Source organism: Cololabis saira, chromosome 1, assembly GCF_033807715.1.
Source record: "Cololabis saira isolate AMF1-May2022 chromosome 1, fColSai1.1, whole genome shotgun sequence".
Taxonomy (NCBI): Eukaryota; Metazoa; Chordata; class Actinopteri; order Beloniformes; family Belonidae; genus Cololabis; species Cololabis saira.
This window is the reverse complement of record NC_084587.1, coordinates 1,505,646-1,526,567: the sequence shown is the minus strand read 5'-3', so window position 1 is coordinate 1,526,567 and position 20,922 is coordinate 1,505,646. Positions and strand designations below refer to the sequence as shown.

General features: G+C 43.8%; 1 protein-coding gene across 1 annotated transcript; it reads right to left on the bottom strand.

The window, feature by feature from the left end:
* Window positions 1-202: 202 nt before the first annotated feature.
* LOC133450387 (tensin-4-like) lies at window positions 203-19,789 on the bottom strand. The gene is made up of 11 exons (XM_061728970.1): window positions 19,680-19,789; window positions 16,013-16,316; window positions 11,904-12,324; window positions 9,825-10,216; window positions 8,683-8,811; window positions 8,509-8,601; window positions 4,562-4,639; window positions 2,464-2,526; window positions 2,128-2,299; window positions 672-740; window positions 203-385 (listed from the first exon to the last, which is right to left on the bottom strand). Exons 2-11 carry the CDS (start codon window positions 16,275-16,277, stop codon window positions 220-222), a joined length of 1,848 nt encoding a protein of 615 aa, XP_061584954.1. The 5' UTR covers window positions 16,278-16,316; window positions 19,680-19,789; the 3' UTR covers window positions 203-219.
* Window positions 19,790-20,922: the final 1,133 nt, after the last annotated feature.

The window sequence follows — 20,922 nt, the reverse complement described above, 5'->3', positions numbered from 1 at the left end:
AGGCCCCAGAGCATCATGGGAGGTGACTCAACTGCGCATGCTCTATGGGCCGGATAATGCGGAAGTAAACCCGGAAGTCAGAACTTTTTCAGCGTATGCGCTGAGTGAGCAAACTGCATTGAAATGAATGGGCGGCCATTTTCAATGTCCCATCCAGTTAATATTAATAGATCCATGGTCTAGGGCCTGGCGGCGCGGCGCCTCTAGGGCGCGGCGCCTCTACGCCCTGGCGGCGGCGGCCGCCTGGATCAGCGGCGCCACGCGGCTGCAGGGCTGCAGCGGGTCGTACTCGGCGAACACGTGGACCACGTTCTCCGATCCGGCCTCGGCGCTCTTCGCCACGAAGCCGAAGGTCTTGGCGCCGAAGGAGGAGCCTCGCCACCACCTGGGGAGGGAAACGTAGGTCACACACGGAGCCGGACACAAACACGAGTACAAGGAACTCTACAACGCTTGTGCTCACAAGTAAGATGGTATATTTGCATTTGAATTTAAATGCACACTATTCATAAAGTGCCTTCAAGTTAGAAAGCAGCAGCTCATAAAAACTAATGTTGGAGCTTTGAGTCTCTTAATGTTTCAGTTGTCTCTCCTTGTTCTGCTATAGCAAAACCAAATGGCAGTTTGTGTCATTTTCCTGAAATAAAGATTGTTTTTGCTCGTTAACTCACAGCCGGCCGTCGGGGTCCTCGCCGCCATAGCTCAGCAGGTGAGCCGGGTAATGACGCCTGAAGAAGAGCCTGAAAAACCAGAGAACAGTCGTGAACCAGAGCCGGGAAACACGTCTTTTAATTGAACACAATTTATAAACAAGAACACACATTTATACAAACTGCTAGTTACGGAAGAGTATTAGGAATCCCCATTTTTATATTTTTATTTTCCTTTCATATTGCATTTAAATTGATATTTGTCCTAATCCTCTTTGAAAGTTTGTATATTTCAACCTGATCTCACAAAAATCCGTGAAATGCCCACGACCTCTCACCACTATTTTCCGTGGTATATACACGTAAATGGTATAATTCCGTGTGAGCACCACGGATATTGTACCATGCAAAGTCAATGGGCTCCGTGGTCGTGATATATACACGGATTATGACATTATTATTATGTATATATTATTCTTTGTTATAGTGGCTAAGTTATTAATTTTTGACGCGCAAGTTACTGTTTGTTACTGTCAGTTTGTAAAAGCACGTTTGGTTTAATGTTTTAATGGTGTTTTGATGATTTTTAACAGTATTTTGACGGCGAGTATTTAACCGTGTTTTCTAGTATTTAACGTAAATTTGAGTATTTAACTGTGTTGTTTGCTGTCGCCATGACGACGGAGGTGGCGTAAGTGATGTGAAATTATTATTTTTAGCAAAAACCACAAGCCTTTCCTACTTCTAACCAATCAAAAGTGGTGCCTAACCTAACCAGACCTTAACCAGAGCGTCGTCCAGACACAAAATATCATTTTTAATTGCTTTTGAACCAGGGAGTGGAAACAGGCGATATTTAAATTAATGTTTTTAACCATTCTCCCATTCCGTCAAACACAGGGAATTCCCTGGGCATCCCCTCTACGTCTGATCACGTGACGACGTGGTCATTGATTACTGTTGCTAAGGACGTGGAAGTAAACGTTAAATATTATTAAATATATTCCTTCCTTCCTTCCTTCCTTCCTTCCTTCCTTCCTTCCTTCCTTCCTTCCTTCCTTCCTTCCTTCCTTCCTTCCTTCCTTCCTTCCTTCCTTCCTTCCTTCTCTTCCTCCTTCCTTGACCCAAACACAGCACAAGGGTTAAAAAGTAACAGTCCATCTCCAGATTCAAACGCCAGTTAAAGAAACAATTGTTAAGCTCATATATATATATATATATATATATATATATATATATATATATATATATATATATATATATATATATATATATATATATATATATGTAAACTTCGTGTTTGTAATGTGATATGTTCTCATGTTAAGTGGTAATCTAGTACAGGGGTCGGCAACCCGGGGCTTTAAATATCGTTAAATATAATTAATAACATACATCAGGTCGTGGGCATTTCACGGATTTTTGTGACATCAGGTTGAATATTTTCAATAAAGTTTTGTTTAAAAAGCGTACTCACTTCCTGTTGACGTCGGTGAGCGTGACGCCCTTGGGCGACACCTTCAGGTTGACGACGGTCGGGGTGAAGGAGCCCGGAACTTTCTCCAGCAGCGCCGTCACGGCGCGCTGCACCGCGCACGGGCCCGTCAGCGTCTCCGTGGCAACGGCGTCCAGGTACACGAAGTTACAGGCTGGACACAAGTAAGACGTTTTAATTCAGCATAAACGCAAATAAATGAAACCTAACCAAACAGAATGCACTCATTTATTAAACCTAAAGCAAAACGATGTTCCCTGAGAATAAATCACAGAAATACAACGGGCCCGAGACGGAGCCCTGAGGAACTAAACTCACCTGTTCTGGTTTGGTCCTCGGACGCCGTCCTGTCATTGGCTCTCTCGTCTGACGCTCCCAGCTCTGCACAGGTGAACACAGGTAACTCAGGTAACTCAGGTAACTCAGGTAACTCAGGTAACTCAGGTAACTCTGGTAACTCTGGTAACTCAGGTGACTCAGGTGACTCAGGTAACTCAGGTAACTCAGGTGACTCAGGTAACTCAGGTAACACAGGTAACACAGGTAACTCAGGTAACTCAGGTAACTCAGGTAACTCAGGTAACACAGGTAACTCAGGTAACACAGGTAACTCAGGTAACTCAGGTAACTCAGGTGACTCAGGTAACTCAGGTAACTCAGGTGACTCAGGTGACTCAGGTGACTCAGGTAACTCAGGTAACTCAGGTAAACACAGGTAACTCAGGTAACTCAGGTAAACTCAGGTAACACAGGTAACTCAGGTAACTCAGGTAACTCAGGTAACTCAGGTGACTCAGGTGACTCAGGTGACTCAGGTAACTCAGGTAACTCAGGTGACTCAGGTAACTCAGGTAACACAGGTAACTCAGGTAACTCAGGTAACTCAGGTAACTCAGGTAACACAGGTAACTCAGGTAACACAGGTAACTCAGGTAACTCAGGTAACTCAGGTGACTCAGGTAACTCAGGTAACTCAGGTGACTCAGGTGACTCAGGTGACTCAGGTAACTCAGGTAACTCAGGTAACTCAGGTAAACACAGGTAACTCAGGTAACTCAGGTAACTCAGGTAACTCAGGTAACTCTGGTAACTCAGGTGACTCAGGTAACTCTGGTAACTCAGGTGACTCTGGTAACTCAGGTGACTCAGGTAACTCAGGTAACTCAGGTAACTCAGGTAACTCTGGTAACTCAGGTGACTCAGGTAACTCTGGTAACTCAGGTGACTCTGGTAACTCAGGTAACTCTGGTAACTCAGGTAACTCTGGTAACTCAGGTGACTCAGGTAACTCAGGTAACTCAGGTAACTCAGGTAACTCAGGTAACTCAGGTAACTCAGGTAAACACAGGTAACTCAGGTAACTCAGGTAACTCAGGTAAACACAGGTAACTCAGGTAACTCAGGATCTCAGGTAACTGAGGTAAACACAGGTAACTCAGGTAACTCAGGTTACTCAGGGAACTCAGGTAAACACAGGTAACTCAGGTAACACAGGTAACTCAGGTAACTCAGGTAACTCAGGTAACACAGGTAACTCAGGTAACTCAGGTAACTCAGGTAACACAGGTAACTCAGGTAACTCAGGTAACACAGGTAACTCAGGTAACTCAGGTAACTCAGGTAACTCAGGTAACTCAGGTAACACAGGTAACTCAGGTAACTCAGGTGACTCAGGTGACTCAGGTAACTCAGGTAAACACAGGTAACACAGGTAACTCAGGTAAACACAGGTGACACAGGTGACTCAGGTAACTCCGGTAACTCAGGTAACTCTGGTAACTCAGGTAACTCAGGTAACTCAGGTAAACTCAGGTAACTCAGGTAACTCAGGTAACTCAGGTAAACTCAGGTAACTCAGGTTACTCAGGTAACTCAGGTAACACAGGTAACTCAGGTGACTCAGGTAACTCAGGTAACTCAGGTAAACACAGGTAACTCAGGTAACTCAGGTAACTCAGGTGACTCAGGTAACTCAGGTAACTCAGGTAACACAGGTAACTCAGGTGACTCAGGTAACTCAGGTAACTCAGGTAACTCAGGTAACTCAGGTCACTCAGGTAACTCAGGTAAACACAGGTAACTCAGGTAACTCAGGTAACTCAGGTAACTCAGGTAAACACAGGTAACTCAGGTAACTCAGGTAACTCAGGTAAAACAGGTAACTCAGGTAACTCATGTAACTCAGGTAACTCAGGTAAAACAGGTAACTCAGGTAACTCATGTAACTCAGGTAACTCAGGTAACACAGGTAACTCAGGTAACTCAGGTAACTCAGGTAACTCAGGTGAGTACAGGTAACTCAGGTAACTCAGGTAACTCAGGTAACTCAGGTAACTCAGGTGAGTACAGGTAACTCAGGTAACTCAGGTAACTCAGGTAACTCAGGTAACTCAGGTGCGCGGCGGCGGGTCGTTACCTTGTGAGTGCAGCAGGAGTTTGCAGGGCAGGCCGTACGCCGACACGGTGTGTTGGTAGACGAGAGCAGAGAGGCTTCCTGTAACAGAACAGCTGTTAATGGACCGCCATGTTGGGTCACATGACCCAGACCGAGTCACATGACCCAGACCGAGTCACATGACCCAGACCGAGTCACATGACCAGACCAAGTCACATGACCCAGACCGGGTCACATGACCCAGACCGAGTCACATGACCCAGACCGAGTCACATGACCCAGACCGAGTCACATGACCAGACCAAGTCACATGACCCAGACCGGGTCACATGACCCAGACCGAGTCACATGACCCAGACCGGGTCACATGACCCAGACCGAGTCACATGACCAGACCGAGTCACATGACCAGACCAAGTCACATGACCCAGACCGAGTCACATGACCCAGACCGAGTCACATGACCAGACCAAGTCACATGACCCAGACCGGGTCACATGACCCAGACCGAGTCACATGACCCAGACCGAGTCACATGACCCAGACCGAGTCACATGACCCAGACCGAGTCACATGACCAGACCGAGTCACATGACCCAGACCGAGTCACATGACCAGACCGAGTCACATGACCAGACCGAGTCACATGACCTAGACCGACCAGGGGCCGGATTCACCAATATGTTCTTAAGAACGATCTTAAGAAATGTCTTAAGATCTAAAATTAAGAAGTTCATAAGAAAGTTCGTAAGTGCAATTTCTCAATATTTTCTTAAGAACCGTTAAAATATGTCATTGCACGCGCCAACAAACAACATTTATATATAAATATATTATATATACATGTAGTTTGGTCTTAACCGTCAGTCACTCACTAAACATGGAGAAGGAGAAAAAGAGATGCGGGAACTTTTCAAGGTTATGGTGGATGAGATTAATGTGCGAAAAAAAATACTATTGGGGAAAATTAATAATAATTAACTACCACGCTAACTAACATGCTAACAAACAGTTAACAGGCTCTTTGTGTAATTAATTACAAAGTATATCCTCAAACTATGACCTACTAGTCTAAACTTGTCTAAAATGTGTTGAAAAAGGTGATTTTAGAGTCTTATTATTAGTGCCACGGCCTCCAGCCAGGGGCACGACTCCTCCAAAGCTATGAAATAGCAAGGAGGAGAATTGCCTCTGGCTATTGTTATTCTGCGGGTTTATTATTCCTCTTCCGGACAGATTTCGGTTCGCTACTCCTCCTACAGCTTTGAGAAAACGCGAAAAGTAAAAACGTAGAAACGTGCGACTTAATCGGGAATCGTGTACTATGACTTTTATAAGCGATTGGCGTGCACGTTTTTGCGCAACGTTGGGAGAACTTTGGGGCCTCACCACTCGCACACCGTTACTTGAAAAATTATGAACCAAATTAGAAAGTTGTAGGCCCTGAATTTAACTACAGTCCTGTGGATTTTCAGAGCGATGGCACAAATGGGTTTTGCACGAAGTGCAAAAACATTTCCAAATTTCCAAACTAATGGGGAGATCATTTTCCCATGTATTCCTATGGCGCCATTCAAAGCGGATGGGAGAAAAAAGACGAAATTCACCTTTTTTCTGAGTCACGTATCTTTCTCATACTTGCACGTAGAAATGTCATTCAAACTTCAAAACGGAGGAAAACTTCTCTTCTCTCTCTGAACCTGGAACTGTTTTTTCCTAAAATGTACACTTTTCAAGATATGAGCGCTCAAGCGAGGACTGGAAATCACTTTTTTGTTTTTTGGCAGGTTCTAATTTATTAGAGTGAGAAAACATTCAAAAAATGAACATAATTTTTATTTGTAACTCGAGCTCACGGCCAAACCGTAAAAGCTAATTTTTGGTCAGAATGTAGACATAGATGTTGAGATTCAAATAATGTGACTTTGACAGGCGTGGTGTGCACAAAATTTGAACGGGAGGGCTAACAGACACGCCAATTCCTGCCACGGTCTCCATTGACTGCAATGTAAAAAAAAGTTTTCTTCAAAAAAATATCATTTTTTTTTCAAACTGCCGTTACTAACACATTTGAATGAATATCTGAATAGAAATAAGATTGACAGAATCTGCTGGGTTCTCTGTCTCTCACGATGTTTTCGTTTTTCTGCTAAGAGCTACGGTTTGATCACAAGGTGGAGTTATTTGAGGCTTGTCAAAACCAAAAATCTAAGTTTTTCTAGAAGGTTCTTTGCTGAGTCATTCCCGCTCCCTCTGTATATAGTAGGCTTCTGAAGGTTCTAGAATGTTCTCTGTTCTGATGACTCATCCCCCCCTCTGTATATACAGTAGTAGCTTCTGAACCTTTTTATTCTCTCTCGAGTAATGAACCTGACCTGAACCCCAACACACACACACACACACACACACACACACACACACACACACACACACACACACACACACACACACACACACACACATACATGGTAGGTGTTATTATGGGATGGCAGGTGTTATTATAGGATGGAAGTGTTATTATGGGATGGCAGGTGTTATTATAGGATGGAAGTGTTATTATGGGATGGCAGGTGTTATTATAGGATGGAAGTGTTATTATGGGATGGCAGGTGTTATTATAGGATGTTAGTGTTATTATGGGATGGAAGTGTTATTATGGGATGGTAGGTGTTTATTATGGGATGGTAGTGTTATCGGTGTTAGCGGTCCCATTAGCAGTTCTGTTAGCGATCCCGTTAGCGATCCCGTTAGCGGTCCCGTTAGCGGTTCCGTTAGCGGTTCCATTAGCGGTCCCGTTAGCGGCTCGGTTAGTGGTCCCGTTAGCGGTTCAGTTAGCGATCCCGTTAGCGGTTCCGTTAGCGGTTCTGTTAGCAATCCCGTTAGCGGCTCGGTTAGCGATCCGGTTAGCGATCAAGTTAGCGGTCCCGTTAGCGGTCCTGTTAGCGGTTCAGTTAGCGATCCCGTTAGCGGTCCCGTTAGCTCTTCTGTTAGTGGTTCCGTTAGCCTATTACCTATTTTCTGTATTAACTTTTGAATGGTTTGACATAGAGAGTCATGGGTGGTGTCATTGGACTCGGTATTGAGTCCTTCACCTTTATTGCTTGTAAAATGTACTCAAACGTGCAGCAGCCCGCCGTGGCACTCTCGAAATTTCTGCGAGGAAATTGTCTAGTTATTATTATTATGATGATGATGATGATGATGATGATGATGATGATGATGATGATTATTATTACCTTTTCACAGAAGACATTTTAAGACAGGTCAAGAAAAAAGTTAAGAAGAGAACTTTTATTTCAAGAATACCATTTATTCTTAAGTTTTTTCTTAAGAAGAAAGTTGAGAAATTACTTAAAGGAGCTGTATGTAAGAGCAATAATAAAACGAATCATAAAATGACCCCGATATGTCAACAGACATTTAAAAATCATGTTCATTTCAAATACTTATGTCACTGACAACAACACTCAAGCCAGGATATTCCAGTTTAAAAAGAGGAGTTGCAGCCCTCAACTGATGTTTATGTTGTCATTTTTTGTTTTGGCCTGAAGCTCCACCCTCCACCTATCTCCCAATCACCAAGTCAGTATTGTTTCTGAAGCTCCACCCTCCACCTATCTCCCAATCACCAAGTCAGTATTGTTTGGGCATCCGGGTTGCCGGCTCGGCTCTAATTATCACAGCAGCCGCTACAAACGTGTTGGATGAAAAACCTGGCAACCTCTGGTCGGGGGGAGGAGGGGGAGGGTACACGCCGCTCAACAATATTTTGAAAGTGACTGCAGTACCAGTTTTGGACATTTCTTACAGACGGCTCCTTTAAGAACTTTTTTTGGAGAATATGACTTCTTCTCTTTTTTCTTCTTAAGACTGAACTTGACACTTAAGAAGATTTTTTTTCTTAAGAATGTTTAATGAATGTTTAATGAATCCGGCCCCGGGTCCGGTACTCGGTTCTCTCTACTCACCAAAGTACGGTTCCTGGGACGAGCCGCGGATGCGAACGCCTTTGGCCGAGGACTCGATGAGGAAATGTCTGATGGCGTCGGAGCCGCTTTCTCCTGCCAGGCCAAAGGTCAGAGGTCAGAGGTCAGAACACGGATCCAGGAGGCTGGAAAGGTCTTTGATTCCTGTTTTCTCACCTGGACCGGGCGCCGCGGCGTTGCTAGGCGACAGGTCCACCTTCATGGCCAGGCCGAAGCTGCCCCGGTAAGAGGTGCTGTCCCGGATCACGAAGGTTCCCGCGTTCTCGTCCTTCACCAGGTTTTCAGCTGGAGAGAAAAACCCCGCGAGACTTTTACGGACGAAGAAAAAACCAACGACGGAACCGACGGACGACGACTTTCGATTGACAAGTTTACGTAGTTTTCCTTTAATAAGGTGTTTATTAGGGATGAGTATGGACTAAAAAATGTATCACGATCATTTCTGGCATTTATTCTGATAACGATAAAAATGGCGATAAAAAAAAATACCAATACAAAAACGTCATCAACGGGAATTATCATTATTATTCGCTATTATTATTATTATTATCTTTCTATTATTACAGGGCCTTCTCCATCGCTGCTCCCACCCTCTGGAACTCCCTCCCCAAAAACATCCGTGACTGTACAGACCTCCCAGCATTCAAATCCCATCTCAAAACTCACCTTTACAGAGCAGCTTTTAATGTGTGATTAATGTCCTGTGTCATGTTGTGTCCTTCTGTACTGTCCTGTGTACTGTAATTTGTATTATGTGTTTTGTTTTAATTGTAAAGCGTCTTTGAGTGCCCTGAAAAGCGCTATATAAATAAAATGTTTTATTATTATTATTTCTTTCTTTCTTTCTTTCTTTCTTTCTTTCTTTCTTTCTTTCTTTCTTTCTTTCTTTCTTTCTTTCTTTCTTTCTTTCTTTCTTTCTTTCTTTCTTTCTTTCTTTCTTTCTTTCTTTCTTTCTTTCTTTCTTCCTTCCTTCCTTGTTTTCTCCCTTCCTTCCTTCCTTCTTTTTTCCCTTCCTTCCTTCCTTCCTCCTTTCCTTGTTTTCTCCCTTCCTTCTCCCCTTTCCTTCCTTCCTTCCTTCCTTCCTTCCTTCCTTCCTTCCTTCCTTCCTTCCTTCCTTCCTTCCTTAAATCAGTTTTACACAAAAACGTCATCAACAGGAATTTATCGTTTTTACCGTGAGATACAAATTCTTACCGTGAGGAATATTTTTGACGGTTTATCGTGAACGGTAAAATATCACCCATTCCTAGTGTTTATATTTTATATATATTTATATTATGTCTTGGTTTATGACTCACCTTCGGACCTGCTGACGTGGGGCCGGAACCAGAACTTGGACGTGTCCATGACGAACCTCATGGACGGCTGACTGGTCTGGAACCCGGAGCACCTACGAGGTGACGGGGGGACGCCGTGGGTCTGGTCCGGCCGCGGCCCGGGACTCGGCAGGTCCGGCTCCGGCAGGTGCAGGTCCGGCAGGTCCGGCTCCGGCAGGTGCAGGTCCAGGTCCAGGTCCGGTTCCGGGGCCCCGTTGATGAGCAGGAGGGGGATGTCGGTCTGGGACCCGGACGGGGAACCAGAACCCCAAGGGAGTTTCCCCGGGAGGTCCAGCAGGTGTTTGGCCGAGCGGGGAGTGCCGGGGGGCAGCGAGTCCGGGGAGTCCCCGTCGTCCCCGGCCAGGGACAGGAGGCTGCAGGGGGATAAGGATAAGGTTTGTTTTTATTACTTTTGTGACTCGTCGTTTTGGTTGGACCCCTGATCTTCTTCATCACCCCCTTTCCCTCCATCATCGCCCTCAGAGAAAAACAACCTTATTTCTTCAATGAAAGCTGAATTGGCGAGCCAGCCAGGAGAAAGAACCATGTTTATTAAGGATTTAACTTACCTTCTTTATTTGATCGAATTGAGTTGATATAATTGTTAATATTATTTTTTTTTATTGTTTTTAATGTTGTACTTATTTATTTATTTATTTATTTATTTATTTATTTATTTATTTATTTATTTATTTATTTATTTATTTATTTATTTATTTATTTATTCATTCATTTATTTATTTTTATTATCATTGATTATCAGATCATTATTATTGTTGATCTGATCATTATTATTGATAAACTGATCATCAATGATGAGTTGATCAATATTATTGATAAACTGATCATTATTATTGATAAACTGATCATTATTATTGATAAACTGATCATTATTATTGATAAACTGATCATCAATGATGAGCTGATCAATATTATTGATAAACTGATCATTATTTTCTATCAATGGATCATTATTATTGATGAGTTGATGATTATTATTGATGATCTGATCATTAATATTGATATAATCATTATTATTGACCATCGCAAAGTTTGACTTATTTTCTTGTTTATTTGATCGAATTGAGTTGATATAATCAGGGCCCGAGCACTGACGGTGCGATGGCCCTAATGTATCTGTAGGAAATGTTATCGTTTTCCTTGTTTTTCTTTCGACAAAATGAGGCCTTTTTTTCCCCTAAACGTGCCCAAAAGTCACCAAATTTTGCACCAAGCCAGGCCTGGTGAAAAATGATATTTCATGGTTTGCATTAATGGGCGTGGCCTAACGGCTCAACAGCGCCCCCTAGAAAACTTTGTGCCTCAAGCCCCACAATACGGTTTGACGTACATGCACGAAAATCGCACCTGTACACACCTGTATCATTTCAACTTAAAGAAAAGTCTCTTGGCGCCATGGCCCAAACTGAAAAGGAAGGCGGCCATTTTGAATTAATCGTGTAACTTTGGCGCAATTTATGCCATTTCTTCAGCCGCTTCTTTGCCCGTACCGTAACGTGCACCCAGGTGTGTTATACATCAAAATGTGCGTCTCCATCCTGCAACAACGCGCATTACTTTTCTCAGTCAAAAGCGTTACACCAAAAAACGCGCCCCCCCTTCATCTGATTGGTCCATATTTGATAGTTCCTACTTTCTGCCATAACTTTTGAATGGTTTGACATAAAGAGTCAGTGTGGAGTCATCGGACTCGGTTTTGAGTCCTTGACCATAATTGGTGCAAATTATCCCCGCCCCTTCTTCTGATTGGTCGATATTTGATAGATCCTATTTTCTGCCATATTTTTTGAATGGTTTGATATAAAGAGTCATGGGTGATGTCATCGGACTTAGTTTTGAATCCTTGACCTTTATTGGTGAAAATTGCACGCGCGAGGGCCCGTTCATCGCCGCTTTTTTATTAACCTTATTCAAATTATGAATCTCTTAAAAAAAGATTTAAATTAAAGTAGATCAATGTTCCTTGTGCGCAGGGTCAGGGGTCAGAGGTCTGGGGCTTGTGGGTAATGTAGTTTTTCTACTAGCACTTTGTGGTCGTACCTGCCGAGGATGTAGCTGGTGTCGGAGCACGTGGACATGGAGAGCAGCGAGGCGGTGCTGTTTCTGTTGGAGCACGACAGCCGCAAGGAACCCTGGGAGAAGTCCTGCTTGGGGGAGGGGATCCGCCTGGGCGCGCTGCCGGACGGCAGCGGCGGCAGCGAGGACGCCGGCGAGCCGGAGAACACCAGTGGCGGGAGGGAGGACGCCGGCGAGCCGGAGAACCCCAGCGGCGGCAGCGAGGACGCCGGCGAGCTGGAGAACACCAGCGCCCCGTGTGGACTGCAGCAGGGACTGCAGCGGGTCGGGATGGGGATGCTGGGAGACGCCGACGGCGTCGCCGTGGGCGACGAGCTCGGGGCGCATCCTCGAGGAACCAGGACGCCGCGGGAAACGTCGTCCAGGTCATCGGAGCAGAAGGAATCTGACGGAATAAAAACCCAAAACCAGTCAGACGAAAACCTACAACACTTCCTGTAGACCAGGGGTCGGCAACCCAAAATGTTGAAAGAGCCATTTTGGACCAAAAACACAAAAAACAAATATGTCTGGAGCCGCAAAACATTAAAAGTCTTGTTTAAGCCTTAGATATTAGTCGAAATGTCGAGAAAAAAAAGTGGAAATGTCGAGAAAAAAGTCGAAATGTTGAGAAAAAAGTCGAAAAATGTAGATAAAAAAGTTGAAATGAAGAGGAAATAGTCAAAATGTCGAGAAAAAATTTGAAAAGTCAAGATTAATGTTGAAGTACAATCTCGAGAAAAAAGTCGAAAAATGTAGAGAAAAAAGTTAAAATGACGAGGAAATAGTCAAAATGTCGAGAAAAAATGTCAGTTACGTCTCTGCTAACGTCAGTTACGTCTCTGCAAACGTCAGTTACGTCTCTGCTAACGTCAGTTACGTCTCTGCTAACGTCAGTTACGTCTCTGCTAACGTCAGTTACGTCTCTGCTAACGTCAGTTACGTCTCTGCAAACGTCAGTTACGTCTCTGCAAACGTCAGTTACGTCTCTGCTAACGTCAGTTACGTCTCTGCTAACGTCAGTTACGTCTCTGCTAACGTCAGTTACGTCTCTGCTAACGTCAGTTACGTCTCTGCAAACGTCAGTTACGTCTCTGCTAACGTCAGTTACGTCTCTGCAAACGTCAGTTACGTCTCTGCTAACGTCAGTTACGTCTCTGCTTACGTCAGTTACGTCTCCGCTAATGTCAGTTACGTCTCTGCTAACGTCAGTTACGTCTCTGCTAACGTCAGTTACGTCTCTGCTAACGTCAGTTACGTCTCTGCTAACGTCAGTTACGTCTCTGCAGACGTCAGTTACGTCTCCGCTAATGTCAGTTACGTCTCTGCTAACGTCAGTTACGTCTCTGCAGACGTCAGTTACGTCTCTTAGCAGAGACGTAACTGACGTTAGCAGAGACGTAACTGACGTTAGCAGTGACGTAAGGACATGGCTCCCCTCAGCACCCGAGCTGTGAAAAAACAAACCGGTTCTCAGCTGGTTCCAAGTTGAAAGAGTTGTGAACCAGAACCAGAACCAGCCCTGGAACCGGTTTAGGTGGAAAAGGGGTAATAGAGACGGAAAAGAACTGGTCCCAAGATGGAACCCTAAGGCAGTGTCTCCCAACCTGGGGTCCGCCCCCTGGGGGGCGCCAGAGATCTCTGGGGGGGCGCGAAACCTTGTCTGCTTTGAGGATATGCAGTTGTAAAAATTATATTTTACACATGTTAAATAAATAAAAAATCATAATAACACAACTAATGGAATACAGTAATCCAAGTCTGTATAAACCCACTTAGAAATATATTTTGGTCATTTTAAAATAGGTTTTTTATCAGGATAAAAACTTAAAAACGTATTATTATATCATTATTCAACATTTAATCATACTACTACAACGACGGGTTGTTAAAGGAAAAATGTAAAAAAAAAATGTTGCTCTCATATTAAAAGAGATTTTAGAAAGAGTAAATATTTTTATGTCCTTGCAATTATTTTTTGTGTGTATTTAATACATTGGTGACACAAAAGGAAGGTGAGGAAAACAAAGTACAGGGTAAACCAAAGAGAAATGTATCAAAAAAACATAATTAATGTTCATTTTTTCAATTAAAGGTTTGTAACGAATCATTTTACTCTATTGCTGCTAGTACGTACGGGTCGGGGGGCCGGCTGGTCTTAGACACAAGTAGGGGGGACAAGGAAAAAAGGTTGGGAACCACTGCCCTAAGGGACCCTTTCAGATACAGGAATAGAGGATGAGGAATAATTGGCCTCTAAATCCAGAAAATACAGGTAATACGAGATGCACCGACAGCGAGCGGCTCCCTAAAGGGCAACCCGCTTGTGGCAGGGTGGAGAGGCTGACGGGCCACACCTGTGTCCCGTCAGCCTGAGTGGCTGCAGCTCCTCCACCCTGCCACACCGCTACTGGAGGGTGGAGAAGCAGTTGGATCCCGGCGGCGGTGCATCGTCCCGGGACCGTAACCCTAGTAACCCGAGCTCCAGACCATTATTCATCCTTAACAAAAGCTGTTCCAGGACTCGACTGATCTTTGCAAAAAGACCGTGAGGCCGGCGGACTCGGTGGAAAAACCCCCTGTTTTTTCTGAGGGAAAGGGCTTGGCCTCCACCTGAGAGGAACGACACGCCCCGGCGGGACATTCATGGTTCACGTGCAGCAACACGCAGCAAAGAACATCCAGACTCAAAGACCCGGCGCAGCCCGGGCTTGTTCCTGCGGACCCGCCTCGCCGTTGACGAGCGGCTTTAGGCGAAGCGCCGCGGCGTGACTCGCTCCCCGACCACAGACGGGTGGTTTCTCCAGACGAAGTGACTAATGTTCCCTCAGACGCAGAAACACCTTCAGAAGTGAGAGGCCGGTTGTTGTTACCGGGGTAACAGTGAGATCTTCCTTCATCTTGGGGAGAAACATCATGGAAACATCAGGTCTTAACGCGTCTTAATATTCAGCAAATACAAGCTCAGATGAATGAAAACAGAACGTGTTATTTCATCTGTTCTTTTTTTTGTTTAACACAAACAATCCTTTCATGAGGACAGGTGAGGACAGACGTACAGGTGAGGACAGGTGAGGACAGGAAATTGTCGAGTGTGTATGTTTTGCTGCTGCACAAGTGAATTTCCCCTCTGGGGGATCAATAAAGTTTTATTTTAATCTATTCTATTCTATTCTATTCTATTCTATATCTTTAACCAGAATCAGAGGGTTAAACGTGTTGCAGCTGAGGTTCGTGCCACCAGGACGTTGCAGGAAGTGGGTCCTCGTCAACGCAGCATCAAAGCTTTTCTTCTCCTTTTACGGCACATAAAAGAAACTCAAAACAACGTTCAGTCAGGTTTCTTCTGGGTTTCTTCAAAGGTTCCTTCCCCTCTGCACCAGCAAGCAGCGCTCAGGGAAGACGAGCGACAGGAAATGCATTTCTGAGCGGCGATGCCGTTTGTACAACACTTTCTCAGCGGGCGACTCCCGCGGGGCGGGGGCCCGTCCGGGCAGGGCGCCCAGCCCAGCTGAGGCAGATACCGTGCAATTAGAGGCATTTACCTTGGCTCAAAGGCTGCGTAGCCGCAGGCATTGGCATTGTTTGCTCTTAAAGGAGGAGTTTTACTGCTCCATGTCACAGTTTAGAGCAGGGGTCGGCAACCCAAAATGTTTTAGATCCATATTGGACCAAAAACACAAAAAACAAATATGTCTGGAGCCGCAAAAAATGAAAAGTCTCGTATAAGCCTTAGAATGAAGACAAATGGCGAAAGGCGGAATGTTGAGAAAAAAGTAGAAATGTTGAGATTAATGTTGAAGTACAATCTCAAGTCAAAATTTTTAGGAAAAAGTCAAAATTTTGAGGAAGGATAATAAAATAATAATAAATTGTATTTATAGAGCGCATTTTCACCTGAAGAACAAGTCTCAAAGCGCTTACAATAAAGATTAGAAAAAAATAAAAATAAATAAAAATAAAATAGAAATGAAAAAATAAATAAAATAAAATAAAATTAAAAAAAAAAAAAAAAAAAAAGCTAAATTAGCAAAAAAGCACAAGGACATTCTAAAAGACCAGGACATCAGGGATAGAAACAGAAGGTTCTTTACCTGTGGCGGGGCTCCTGCACGTGGGGCTCCTGGTGAGCGGGATGGGCTGGAACGCCGGGTCCAGTTCCAGGATGAGCTGGTTGAGGTTTTCCAGGGACATGTCCAGTTCCTCGTCCTCACAGTGTCCGCTGGACCCGGTCCTGGACCCGGTCCTGGACAGAGTCCGGGCGGCGTCCTGCTGCGGCGCGTCCATGCGGACCGTCTGACCCACCCGGAGAACGTGGCTGGGGATCATGTGAGACATGCTTGTAGTCGTAGGCATCATAAGGGGGGGGTGAAGGGGGGGGCGTCGTCTTCTGGGAGTCTGAGGACAAAGAGGACGGAGGTCAGTTACACCGAGACAAAGAGGACGGAGGTCGGTTACACCGAGACAAAGACGGTCAGTTACACCAAGCTTTTGTTCCCTCCGTGTTCTGTTCCACCTGGAATGTTTCAGATTCCTGTGATTTTGGTCTCTTAGGAAATCTGGTTGCATTAGTTCAACCAAAACCTGCACCAGCCCACTAGTCACTAGTCACTAGTCCACTAGTCACTAGTGGACTAGTGGACTAGTGACTAGTGGACTAGGTGTTATATGCCTGCAGGGAAACATCTAAAACCTGCAGGGAAACATCTAAAACCTGCAGGAAACATCAAAAACCTGCAGGGAAACATCTAAAACCTGCAGGAAACATCTAAAACCTGCAGGGAAACATGTAAAACCTGCAGGGAAACATCTAAAACCTGCAGGAAACATCTAAAACCTGCAGGGAAACATCTAAAACCTGCAGGGAAACATCTCAAACCTGCAGGGAAACATCTAAAACCTGCAGGGAAACATGTAAAACCTGCAGGGAAACATCTAAAACCTGCAGGGAAACATCTAAAACCTGCAGGGAAACAACTAAAACCTGCAGGGAAACAACTAAAACCTGCAGGGAAACATCTCAAACCTGCAGGGAAACGTCTAAAACCTGCAGGGAAACGTCTAAAACCTGCAGGGAAACATCTAAAACCTGCAGGGAAACATCTCAAACCTGCAGGGAAACATCTCAAACCTGCAGGGAAACATCTCAAACCTGCAGGGAAACATCTAAAACCTGCAGGGAAACATCTCAAACCTGCAGGGAAACATGTAAAACCTGCAGGGAAACGTCTAGAACCTGCAGGGAAACGTCTAAAACCTGCAGGGAAACATCTCAAACCTGCAGGGAAACATCTAAAACCTGCAGGGAAACATTTAAAACCTGCAGGAAACATCTAAAACCTGCAGGGAAACATGTAAAACCTGCAGGGAAACATGTAAAACCTGCAGGGAAACATCTAAAACCTGCAGGGAAACATCTAAAACCTGCAGCCTACCCTGGTTTTAGATGTTTCCCTGCGCAAAAATGAATCCCACACACACTCGCTTTAGCTATAATATATATGAATACATTTATTAGCCAGCAGTGGATATAGAAAGACTCACACACAATTGCTCTTTGCTAGGATAACTCTGTGTCAAGTTATCCGCCGCAAATGGCAAAGCAACAGACAATTACACAGGGCTAGGCCTTGATAACTCTTGCCTGGACACAGAGGGACTGGAGAGCCGGACAGTCCTGGCAGAGCAGCCATAAACCCGGCTGGGCGTCCGTGCACTAGACCCACAGCAGACTCCGACCAGAACTTCCGGCTGCCTCCGTCTTTATACGACATCTCGCGGAGGGGGTTGCCCCTTCAACCCCCGCCCGCAAGCTCTCACGCTAAGTCTTGGTTCACACGGGAGCTCTCCCAGGTCCAGTTCCAGGTTCACACGGGAGCTCTCCCGTGGGAACCAGCGCCTCTCACAGTTTACATTTGTTATGATAAACAGTGTTTTGGGAATTCAGGGCATTTCAGGACACAACATTTATTTTTCTCCCTTCACCATCCATCCATCCATCCATCATCCATCCATCCATCCATCATTCATCCATCCATCCATCCATCCATCCATCCATCCATATAACCATGCATCCATCATCCATCCATCCATCCATCCATCCATCCATCCATCCATCCATCCATCCATCCATCATCCATCCATCATCCATCCATCCATCCACCCATGCATCCATCATCCATCCATCCATCCATCCACCCATGCATCCATCATCCATCCATCCATCCATCCATCATCCATCCATCCATCCATCCATCCATCCATCCATCCATCCATCCATCATCCATCCATCCATCATTCATCCATCCATCCATCATTCATCCATCCATCCATCCATCCATCCATCCATCCATCATCCATCCATGCATCCATCCATCCATCCATCCATATAACCATGCATCCATCATCCATCCATCCGTCCATCATCCATCCATCCATCCATCCATCCATCCATCCATCCATTCATCCATCCATCCATCCATCCATCCATCCATCCATCCATCCATCCATCCATCCATCCATCCACCCATGCATCCATCCATCCATCCATCCATCCATCATCCATCCATCCATCCATCCACCCATGCATCCATCATCCATCCATCCATCCATCCATCCATCATCCATCCATCCATCCACCCATGCATCCATCATCCATCCATCCATCCATCCATCCATCCATCCATCCATCCATCCATCCATCCATCCATCCTCTTGATGGTCATGTGACCAGGTTTACTTGCGAGGACTAGTCAGATCATCTTGTTTCTGGTTCGTTCTGGTTCTGAAACCTCTGCCCGGTCCAGGCAGATGTTGCATCATCTGCACCGTCTGAAGGTGCTGATGTCAGCATGAATCGCCCTTCGCTCACCCGGGGGCGGAGCCACCCCCGGGTGCCCCCCGCCCCCCCGGGGGGGAGGAACCGCCGGATCACACTGGATCTCCTTGTCTCCTCCAGGCGAGGCGTGGAGCTCCGTGAGTCACCCGGGTCACCGGCTGTTGCCACGGCGACGTTAATGTTTACCACACAACAGCAAGTATGAACGAGACTTTTCATTCTAAATCCAGACACTCTGGGAGGTTTTAAATGTTTCAGAGTAGCAGGATTCTGCTTGATTCCCTTCTGTCAGGAACATTTAGAGGACATGGAACAGCAGACTCTGATGTTTTTATCCGACAGAATCAGAATAAATATGTACACTTTCTTTCAATGAGCCTTTTTGAGCCTCTGAGCTTTGAGAGTCCTAAACTAAGAGAAGTTCCTGCTGCAGAGGAAGCCCCTTCTGAATCAAAGTTGAATCAAATGAACTGAAATATTGCAAGCCTTTTATTATTTTTAATATATTTTAAGAAAACTCAAATATCCTATCTCAAAAAATTAGATAATTCTGGGAATCTTAATCTTAAACTGTTAACCATAATCAGCGATATTAAAATAATAAAAGGCTTGCAATATTTCAGTTGATTTGTAATGAATCCAGAATGTATGACATTTTTGTTTTTTTAATTGCATTACTGAAAATAAAGAACTTTATCAAGATTTTCTAATTTTGTGAGACAGTCCTGTATACAATTTTTAAAAAGTGAAAGGTGCAGCAGAATGACATGATTATTGGACGGTGCATTGTCCCAGCATAGGATTGTGTTATTATTATTATTATTATTATTATTATTATTATTATTATTATTATTATTATTATTATTATTATTTTATTATTATTTTATTTTTATTTATTTTTTATTAAAGAAAGCTCCTCTTACCTTCTCTGTCTCGTCTTCAGAACGGATCTGCTTCACCGTTCCGTTTCTCTGAGGGTTTGATTCCCAAACCTCCTCTGCTGAGGCTTTTATTAATGAAATCCCAACCCTTTGGCCCGTCGGCCAATCAGCAGCGAGCGTGAGGAATCCTGCAGCGGCAGGAACGTAAGGACGGCCTGGGGGTGGATTTAGATAAATTCAGACGTTTACCGTCACACGTGTCTCCAGGCGTCTCCAGGCTTCTGAGGAAATATGAACACACACGTCCTCGCCCTCAGTCTGTGACGAAACCAGCAGTGGAAAGATACTGTAGAGGCATTAGGCAATAATCCTTTGTTTTTTTATTCATATCTGCCCGTGTTTAACCATCTGATTGAGTTGTGTTTCTAAATTCATCCAGCTGCTGCTGGGATGAGGAATAAACATATTTACACAGTTTTGGTCGCCATAACAGTTCCGTTTCTCCTCCATGTCACCTGTAACCAGAGGTGTGAAAGTATTCACATCCATTACTCAGGTAGAAGTATAGATACTAGAGTTTAAAAATACTCCTGTAGAATAATAATAATAATAATAATAATAATAATAATAATGATAATGATAATGATAATGATAATAATAATAATAATAATAATAATAATAATAATAATAATAATGATGATAATAATAATAATAATAATAATAATAATAATAATAATAATAATGATAATAATAATAATAATAATAATAATAATAATAATAATAATAATAATAATAATAATAATAATAATGATAATAAACTTTATTTATCTAGCACCTTTCAGATGAAAGTCGCAGCTCAAGGTGCTTTACAGTAACGGTACAAATAAGAAACAACGACAGCAAATAAAACAAAAAACACAAATATTTAAGTGCAGTGATATAAAACATAACCCTCACAAAATTCAGTTCCAAATTCCTCCACAGATCAACTACTAAGATAGGATAATATAAAAAGGAATATAAAATTGAATATATGAATATAAAAAGGTAAAAATGCTGCATGAGTCGTAGGCAAATGAAAAATAAAAAGATACAAATATCAACAAATAAGAGTACAAGATAAAAATGATCATATAAAAACATTTAAAAGTATAAAAGTAATGCAGACAGTAAAAATCAATTATACATACGGTAGATAAAAGGAAAGTGGCAGCTAAGGCGCGGTTATCTTATGTTTAAATGCTTGAGTAAAGAGATAGGTTTTAAGTTGTCTTTTGAAAATATC

Bases quoted from the DNA above. Each gene is read 5' to 3' on its own strand.
- LOC133450387 (XM_061728970.1), bottom strand. From the start codon at position 16,277: ATGATGCCTACGACTACAAGCATGTCTCACATGATCCCCAGCCACGTT. The intron at 12,325-16,012 runs GTAAAGAACCTT...TTATTCCGTCAG, and splicing joins GTGCAGGAGCCCCGCCACAG to ATTCCTTCTGCTCCGATGAC. The intron at 2,527-4,561 runs GTAACGACCCGC...TCACCTGTGCAG, and splicing joins ACTCCTGCTGCACTCACAAG to AGCTGGGAGCGTCAGACGAG.